Source organism: Melanotaenia boesemani, chromosome 20, assembly GCF_017639745.1.
Source record: "Melanotaenia boesemani isolate fMelBoe1 chromosome 20, fMelBoe1.pri, whole genome shotgun sequence".
In the NCBI taxonomy this organism is placed as follows: domain Eukaryota; kingdom Metazoa; phylum Chordata; class Actinopteri; order Atheriniformes; family Melanotaeniidae; genus Melanotaenia; species Melanotaenia boesemani.
Window position 1 is genome coordinate 27,644,130 of NC_055701.1, and position 10,012 is coordinate 27,654,141.

At 41.0% G+C, this 10,012-nt stretch overlaps 1 protein-coding gene across 2 annotated transcripts; it reads right to left on the reverse strand.

The window, feature by feature from the left end:
- Positions 1–904: 904 nt before the first annotated feature.
- ap4s1 (adaptor related protein complex 4 subunit sigma 1) lies at positions 905–9,789 on the reverse strand. Of its 2 annotated transcripts, none has more exons than XM_041971342.1 (7): positions 9,699–9,789; positions 9,403–9,618; positions 5,525–5,733; positions 5,300–5,386; positions 5,150–5,218; positions 5,028–5,039; positions 905–1,593 (listed from the first exon to the last, which is right to left on the reverse strand). In XM_041971342.1, exons 3-7 carry the CDS (start codon positions 5,660–5,662, stop codon positions 1,465–1,467), a joined length of 435 nt encoding a protein of 144 aa, XP_041827276.1. In that variant the 5' UTR covers positions 5,663–5,733; positions 9,403–9,618; positions 9,699–9,789; the 3' UTR covers positions 905–1,464. The 2 variants fall into 2 exon arrangements, with proteins under 2 accessions (XP_041827276.1, XP_041827277.1); XM_041971343.1 differs by having other exon boundaries at positions 9,731–9,761.
- Between the last annotated feature and the right edge of the window lie 223 nt (positions 9,790–10,012).

Sequence of the window (10,012 nt, forward strand, 5' to 3'; positions counted from 1 at the left end):
GTTAGGATGCCTCCTGGACGCCTCCCTGGTGAGGTGTTCCGGGCACGTCCCACCAGAAAGAGGCCCCGGGGAAGACCCAGGACAAGCTGGACGAACTACATCTCTCGGCTGGCCTGGGAACGCCTCGGGATCCCTCCGGATGAGCTGGTGAATGTGGCCGGGGAGAGGGAAGTCTGGGTTTCCCTGCTTAGGCAGCTGCCTCCACGACCCGACTCCGGATAAGCGGCAGAAGATGGATGGATGGTCTATCATTATTTAATTGATTAAACTCTAAAATATAGACCATCACATTTCTTTTGTTCAAGCTAAATAATCAATTTGTAATATAAACAATGTTTTTTTTTTTATCAAATGAAGCTTAAACACTGTCTGATCGGCCGTCTGGAGATTTCTGATCAAACTTTCATTTCTACAACTTCAAGACAGAGAGAGCCGAGATGGTGGAAAAAGGACAAGGGAAGAAACCTTTCTGATTTAGAAACGTTTGTTACAGTTTAGCTTCTTAATCTCATGGCGACAAATCAAAAGAAAAAGGTTTTTATGCCTTTTCAGTTCTTTGGGACAAAAAGAATAAAAAGGACCCGTTTGTTTAACAAATGCTCGAGATGACAGCTAACAGCAACAATAAAACCCTGCAAACCCGAAACCCTAATGAGATTAAAAACTCCACATCCATCAGGATGAACCCAGATCCACCAGATTAGTCCACATCCATCAGGGTGAACCCAGATCCACCAGATTAGTCCACATCCATCAGGATGAACCCAGATCCACCAGATTAGTCCACATCCATCAGGGTGAACCCAGATCCACCAGATTAGTCCACATCCATCAGGATGAACCCAGATCCACCAGATTAGTCCACATCCATCAGGGTGAACCCAGATCCACCAGATTAGTCCACATCCATCAGGATGAACCCAGATCCATCAGGATTAATATAAACCCACATTTGTAATTTCCAGGTAAAAGAATCTTTATTTTTATTTTGTTTTTATTCAATAAAAATCAGGAAAACTATTTTTTGTTTTCTTATTATACACGTGCATTATTCAGGTCACACTCAGTCACACAGAAATGTTTTAGTTGTGCACATACACAAACACGCTGAAGACGTAGAAAGGACCTTTTCCAAGTCCAGGATGAAACCGAAGCAGCAGATCATCTGCTCACCTCATCAGCCCATGAAGAACAAGTAGGAAGGACGATTTACAGCAAACAAGGAAAATGTCTCACGGTGATCTGGTACAGCTGAAGGTTCAAATAGGAATTGTTCCAGCTGAGGTCAAGTTTGCAGCATCAGTTGCCATGGCGATGCATCCCACCTATGAAACCATGAAAACTTAGGGTTAACCTGAAGTTAACCCACAGCTGATCTACTGGAGCATCAAAACCTTTCATAGATATTGAGCTCCATCTCCGTGGAAACGGCAGCTGAGTCTGTGACATCACTTCCTGTAAGCATCATCCATCAGTCATCTTGTCGATGGCAGTGAGTGGAGCGAGGATGCGACTCTTGTTGGTTTCCACGATGTGACCATTCTGGATCATCTCGTCCAGGATGATGTGAACAGAGTCCAGGTTAAACATGATCTGATTATGTCATAAGGTCAAAGAAAACAACATCAAACGTAACATCATCACCCACCTCTACCCAAACCACCAGGCGCTTGTTTCTGAAACATCAAGCTGTAACTGCTGCTGTGATTCACTCTTAAAATGATGTAAATGTGGGTGAGGACTTTTTATGAACTACAAATATTAGCAAACTCTTTATTTCCCTATTTTATCAGAAACTTCTGACCTCGGACTCGAATGGTATTAATAAAATCACCAGTACGTGGGAGGAAGACTTCGCAATCCAACCTAGAGAGGAAGAGTTTCAAGTTTATTGTTAAAGAGTCGTTCAAAGTACTTTGTCATGTCAGGTAAAGTCTTTACATGGAACTGATTTAAGGAAAGCCAGTTTCGTACGCCGTAGCTTCTTAATAAACGCATCTTCTGTGTAAAATCTGTCAGAAGGAGCAGGGAACATATTTGCATTTAGAATGAACCTTTTTGCACTTTTTTATGCATAACTTTCTTTATGAAAATCAAACCTGAGCTGCATTTCTCCTGTTGAGATTTGGACCGAAAGTTGGACAGAAAGTTTTAATAGTAAACACCCAGTGGTGTGGTCCAGGGTATAAGCGGGTATACGACCTATACCCACTTTTTTTCAGGCAGCATTGTGTATATCCACTTCTAAACAGCGTTATGCAAACCATTCAGCATAGAATTGGGTAGGGATGGTAGGGACATGTCCATACCAATATCCAAAAACTCCTTAATTGTCCCTACCATTTTTAGTAGCACAGGACAACTGAGCGTTACTGCGCTCACCCAGCAGCAGCGCTGCCTTAAACCCCGCCTTATAAACAATTTACACTGTTTTGATTTGCTCCAAGCTTGTGTTTCTTGCTTTCTGATTGGCTGTCACTGCTGTCAATCACTCTGTTGAGCGCTGGCACCAACTGTGGTTTCCTTCAGTCAGAACTTCAGGAGCGAAGAAAAGAAAGGAGGACATCAGGAGGTACAGTGTGTGCAGAATTATTAGGCAAATGAGTATTTTGACCACATCATCCTCTTTATGCATGTTGTTCTACTCCAACCGGTACAGGCTTGAAAGCCTACTACCAATTAAGCATATCAGGTGATGTGCATCTCTGTAATGAGAAGAGGTGTGGTCTAATGACATTAACACCCTATATCAGGTGTGCATAATTATTAGGCAACTTCCATTCCTTTGGCAAAATGGGTCAGAAGAGAGATTTGACGGACTCTGAAAAGTCAGAAATAGTGAGATGTCTTGCAGAGGGATGCAGCACTCTTAAAATTGCCAAGCTTTTGAGGCGTGATCATCGAACAATCAAGCGTTTCATTCAAAATAGTCAACAGGGTCGCAAGAAGTGTGTTGAAAAAACAAGGTGCAAAATAACTGCCCATGAACTGAGGAAAATCAAGCGTGAAGCTGCCAAGATGCCATTGGCCACCAGTTTTGCCATTTTTCAGAGCTGCAACATCACTGGAGTGCCAAGAAGCACAAGGTGTGCAATACTCAGGGACATGGCCAAGGTAAGGAAGGCTGAAAAACAACCACCACTGAACAAGACACACAAGATAAAACGTCAAGACTGGGCCAAGAAATATCATAAGACTGATTTTTCTAAGGTTTTATGGACTGATGAAATGAGAGTGAGTCTTGATGGGCCAGATGGATGGGCCCGTGGCTGGATCAGTACAGGGCAGAGAGCTCCACTCCGACTCAGACGCCAGCAAGGTGGAGGTGGGATACTGGTATGGGCTGGTATCATCAAAGATGAGCTAGTGGGACCTTTTCGGGTTGAGGATGGAGTCAAGCTCAACTCCCAGTCCTACTGCCAGTTTCTGGAAGACACCTTCTTCAAGCAGTGGTACAGGAAGAAGTCAGCATCGTTCAAGAAAAACATGATTTTCATGCAGGACAATGCTCCATCACACGCATCCAAGTACTCCACTGCGTGGCTGGCCAGAAAAGGTCTAAAAGAAGAAAAAAATAATGACATGGCCTCCTTGTTCACCTGATCTTAACCCCATAGAGAACCTGTGGTCCCTCATCAAATGTGAGATCTACAGGGAGGGAAAACAGTACACCTCTCTGAACAGGGTCTGGGAGGCTGTGGTTGCTGCTGCACGCAATGTTGATCGTGAACAGATCAAGACACTGACAGAATCTATGGATGGCAGGCTTTTGAGTGTCCTCGCAAAGAAAGGTTATATTGGTCACTGATTTGTTTTTGTTTTGTTTTTGAATGCCAGAAATGTATATTTGTAAATTTTGAGTTGTTATATTGGCTTCCCTGGTGAAAATAAATAAGTGAAATGGGTATATATTTGGTTTTTGTTAAGTTGCCTAATAATTATTTACAGTAATAGTCACCTGCACACACAGATATCCTCATAAGATACTAAAACTAAAAAAGCCCCACTCCAACTTCCATAAATATTCAGCTTTGATATTTGAGTCTTTTGTGTTCATTGCGAACATAGTTGCTGTTCTATAATAAAATTAATCCTCAAAAATACAACTTGCCTAATAATTCTGCACACCCTGTATTCTGGAGTGAGCCAGTGTTAAAGTTTGAGTTAAAAATAATTTCTAACTGCCATTGTGACATGAATAATGGTGATAATAGCAGCCACTAAGCCAAAAAATGTGTTTTCTTTTCATAAATCAATGCGTTATTTTGTCAGGTGACTGTATCAAAGCTGCAGATAATTCAGAGAGAGGAGGAGATGAGGAAGGTGAGCTTTCCTTGTCTGAGATGTGACTTGAGCTACATATTTGATTAATATCTAATCAAAGCCATAATACCACATAATGAAGTGTTTATCTGACCTTCACATAATATTCTATCAATTAAGTTGATTAATATAAGTAGTGAATTTCTTGTAGTGAGGGATTAAAGAACATTCCTGTTTATGAAAGTAGTTTTCACCGTGGTGTGGACAATATTGATGTGAAGCTAATAAGCCAACAGATCTCTTCATCCCATAAAATCCCAAAGTAAAATATACTTGTATTCAGTTTCGCAAAAACACCAGATTTTAATGTCGATCACTGAGGGACCACTTACACCACTGGTAACGCCTGACCTGATTAGTGAAAGTGTTAGTAGCTAGACGATGTTTATACAAGCGCACACTGATGGAAATCCTTTCTGCTACACTGAAAGGAGACAATTCACATTTATTCATATTTACTTACCATTTGAAATGACAGATTAAGTGAAGATGGGAGGTATAAACTCTGGTGTGAATCCCATCTCATTATTATAATGTATTTATGTCAAACTAGTGGAAAGTATATTATGTGTTGCTCCATGGCTACAAGTTCTCATTCTCGCATTGTTTTGTTCTTGTTTTGTGTTGTTTAGCTGTGCTTTGTTGATATCATTTTTAATATCCTGCTAACATATTCAGGTGTGTTTTATCTGGTTAAAGGATACGTCCAGTTCACTCTGTGGGGACACAAACACAGGTACAGACAATCAGCTGCTTCTGATCCCCTTAGAAACAGAGACTCTGAGGTTTAAAGGGTCCACGGAAACTTTACTGGACGTGAACTCACCACTCGACTGAAGTATTTGTCCAAAACCTCCACAAAGTTATGAATCAGCTCGTAGATGGACAGTTCGTTCTGTGAGAAATGACAAAGAAACATCTCTTGAGCATGAAAAAGACAAGACAGAAACATCTCCTGAAACTTCAGCAGACCCACCTCAGAGTCCGTGACTCCCACCACGATGTAGAGGGCTGCATACTGGCGATAAACCAGTTTAAAGTCATTGTACTCCACAAAAGAGCACTGGAAACAGACAGAAGCACGTTTAAACCCTCTGAGCAACACGTGGGTCAGAACTCAGCCTCACTACGGTACCCGGTCGTTCTCTTTATTTATTTATTTTTATTTTATTTTTATTAGATCTGAACATAACTCCGGTACCTGGTCCTTCTTGCGGCTCAGGCAGCAGCGGACAGCTTCGGCCTCCAGCGCCGCTCTCCTGCTCAGATCTACGGGCTCGTAGTACCTGGACAGTCTGGTCTGACCCTGCTGGTTCACCATCAGGACAAACTTGATCATCTTCTGAAGCAATGCAGGGCCCAGACACCCTCACAGGAACCTCTGCAGCCTCACAGATGATCAGTCTGAAACTGCAGTGAGAAAACGCCGCGAGGACAGGCGGGATTTAACGAGATTTTAACGCACCACCGGTTATTAATTAGTTTACCTAAGCAGTCTGTGGTTAAATGGCACAAAAAAAAACCAAACAAAAAAACAACACAATAGCAGTTTTAAAACCTGGCAGTTCATATATATTTATATAGCTTCTTCTTCTTCTTCTTCTTCTTCTTCTGCTGCTGCTTCTTCTTCTTCTTTCGTGTCATAAACGTAGCATCACTGCCCTCTTCTGGACAGCCAATGACTGCATGAATCTAAAGCTCCAAAATGATTTTCCCAATAAATAAAAAACCTGAAAGAATACTGTACTCTCCTTGTATGTAATACTATTACCCCATCTTATTGATTTATTTTGGTTATGTCAATTAGTTTATTTTGTCTTGTTTTCTTGATCTTTTGTTTTTTCTTCCCTGTTTTTCTCTGAAGCCGTTACTCTCATTGTCAGATGAAAGTAACATTTGTTACTTCTGTACAAACAGAAGCACAGAGCTGTCACCAAAAAAATAAACAACAACACCACAAAAAAAAAAAAAAGGGGCCTTATCACTTCATAACGTGAAATGTTTGCATTGCATTCTGTTATTGTCTATAAAACCTCAGAAAAACAGTAATTACTGTTAAAAAAATTCAACAAATTTGTTTTTCAAGCTTTACCCCTTAATGCCTAAATTTATGTACAAATATATAAAATCTAAATAAACAAAGTGAAAAGTAACCCAAAAAAATAACAAAAAGAAAAAATCTGGAATAAAAAACAATTAAGTGTAAGATCAATAAATAAATAACTAAAAAATAAAGAAATCACATGATAAGAAATATAATTTTAAAAAGGACAGAAGCAGTTTATAGGAAATTTGTTTATTTGTACATCACATTTCATGTAGAAGACAATTCAAAGTGCTTTACATAAAACATTAAAAGCATTACAGATCGTGCAAGGAAAGCATTAAAAAGTACATTAAAGAATATAGTGAAAGAAAGTCATATTTATTTAAGTCACTAGACTCACTATCCAAATTTCTATGAAAAATAAGCCATCACGTATCAGTCAAAAAACTAACAGACTAAAGACAGGGGCGGATTGGAGCTACCCAACTTTAATCATGTTTTCTTAGCTAACAAGCTGCAGTATATCTCCAAATGGCTTAGACCGTGCAGTCTAAATGAACCATGGTTAGATGTAGAGCAAGCATTGTGTGAGGATCTAGTTATCTCTGACCTGCCATTCATCAGCTCAGCCGTCAAACCACATAAGTGTGTGTACTTGGATGAGTGGGAGTGTGCAACACCATAGGTGAGTAGGTGGGGTGGGATCCCATGAACTTGTGGGGGGAGCCTGGGTGGGCCTGGGAGGTTGTGTACCGTGGGTCTGGGCTCTCCCGCTGTCCTCCTCCCCCTCTTCTCCTTCCCCCCTAGGCATGTGGGGGGTTGGTGGGGGCTCATTGGCTGCGGTCGCTGTATGACCCGGTCGTGGGAGACGGCTGCTCCTGGCCTGTCTTGCCCTGTGGGACCTCCGGGGGGCAGGGGTGCCTGATGCCGCCAGAACTTCCCTCTGGATGGTGAGCTGGGTCATCTTCAGGGTGGGGTAGCTTGGGTTCGTGCTCCGGGGGTTGCTGCTGAGGGTCCGGGTCTCTGGGCTGCCCTGGTCTGCCTCTCGCCTCTGTGGAGGCATGGTTGCATTTGCATGATCTCACTCACCACTCCTCATCACTGATCACTCCTTTTTCCTCATTCTCTGCATGCTGACACGGTCACTGAGCTGTCCAGTGGGTTTATACAGTAAGATATATATATATATATATATATATATATATATATATATATATATAGTATATCTGATACTTCGGTTGTTGTTGTGATACATTTGTGATATGATCACTGGCAGCTGTTTTTCTGTTAAAGCTGTAGGAAATTTATTCAGGTTTACGTGAGGCGCCACCCACGTGTGTGCATTTTTTATATGCAGGTGCAACCCAACAGGCACCAAACGTACATGGCAGCAAACGAAGATTAAATATAAAATAGTTGTTCAAACAGGTGAGGTATGATGTCATTGTCGTTTTGCCTATTCTACCCAATAAAACAGCATTCGGTAGCTACAATCACCATGTGATCTAGTTAACTGAAATTTCCTAATTAGGAAAAGGTTTTCTTTAGGGTTTTGTTAAGCTATCTCATCACTGTTAACCAGTATTTAATATTGTCCACTTCGAAATAAACCCACAAGTCTTCATACATAGCTTACTGAATATGTTAGAAATGTTACCTTCATTATAGCCAATTAAAAAAAAGGCTGAGGGCCGAAAAACAGGTGGGGGTCCACCACCACCATTCACAGAGGCTGAGGAGATGGCCCTCAGTCCACACAGTGGGCGTCCTACTGCAGAGGGGATATGTGGGTGAAGCTCATCTGACCCAACCAGCCTCAGGACACAAGGTGATGATGAAGCAGCTGCGCAAGGACAAGGTCATTTCTTTTGCAGTTATACGGTAAAGTAAGGTATTAGTCCGGTGATGATGAAGATTAGACAGATAGATTAGACATGTGACACTTTTTGAAAACGCGATTTGATTTAGCAGCAGGTGCTAACAGGTTTAGCAACTGGTTGGGTAACCCATCATCTCCTGAGACTGATCCGGTGTGGGACATCATGTCATGATTGATCCATGTCCAGAATTCAGGACGATGAGTTTTTAAAGTCGAATGAATGATCATTTATTTAATGTACAGTAGTGTCAACCATTATAGATATTATATATGTCAATTTAAAGAGAAAGTCAGACTAATGGATTAACAGTTAATAAATAAATGTTTAGATATAACGTTTATTTTTAAAATATAACTTAACTTTAAAAGTTACAGTAAGACCTCAATGTATTTAATTTATATTTTAAAAATTCATTGTCAGACGCTCCACACAATCAGTTACTGGAGCTACTGCCACGTGATTATACAGAATCTCTTTAACTAAATTAAGTTAACTGCAATAATTAAGTTGTGTGCATATGGTGTTTTGTTATATATTTTCCTCTTGTATGTTAAATAGGATGCATGTTATTACAGCTTTATGGAACCTAATTAACAGCACTTTATATGCAATAATGTTGCACAATAGTGTCCTAGAGTGTTTTGAATAAGTTAACATACAATATACTATGACTTAGGGTATCACATCTACCCAGAAACTTTGTTCATGGCATGAAGAGGTAGGGCCCCCAAAACTTATTCTGTTTAGGGCCCACTGAAGTCTAGAGCCGGCTTTGTATAGAGGTTTTACAACTTGAAATTAACATCTATCTGTTATTCACTGTGTGGTATTATAATACAACTTGCACCTTTCTTTTTCTTTAATAGATCAATGTTGGAAGTGACACTGAGGAAGAGGGTCCATCAACCTCCACAATCCAACTTACTTCAGTAAGAAGTTGTTCGGCCTGCGGCTTACAATGAACCAAGACCCGGCACTGGAAAAGTCATTTTTTGTTCCAGTAGCTCCCTGTGAAACAGTTGTACAAGGTGTACCTCCAAAAACAAATACAAAAATCAAATCTAGAAATGGACCACATGACCATCCGAGGGGTGGTCAGGATGTTCATTATCAGGTGCATTCGGTGGCTGAGTGGGACAATGCTCTCCTTACATTGTTGCAATGATGTGGAGAATGACAACTCTGAGCCTATGAAGGCACTGGAAGCAGCCTTAAGCATCCCAATAGTCATCTCTGCCCTGGCTGGAGTCCTGCAGTGAGCCAAGTTGTCACGATGCTGCGGGCCGGGCTCAGGACCAGGGTAAGGGGTCAGCAAATAAACCTGGCAGGGGTACCCTCTGTCACCCAGCAAGTAACCATCAAACTCTCCTACAATGCAGGATGCAATATTACATTTTGTTTAGCTGTGATAGGTCAAACAAAATATTGATTTTAATATATATACTCACCACAGCACATCTAGAGCTCAGTGTGCACTCACAAAAGACTGGAGAGTCGTGCACAGACCCAGGCCACTTTGCTCCCACATTACTGATGATGTGGGCTGCATCACATATGATCTTCAAAGGACAGAACAGTAATTAGCTGCAGTAGCTGTAATGTGAAGTATGTGGGATTCTAAAGGCTACTATTTACGTGCACATTAATCCTATTCACATAATCTACTGAAGGAGCTATGATAGGAATCTGAGTCCATCTGTGCAGCCAATCACACCCGGAAACCCTAAAATATATCAAATTATCTAATGTGTCCCAAACTTAA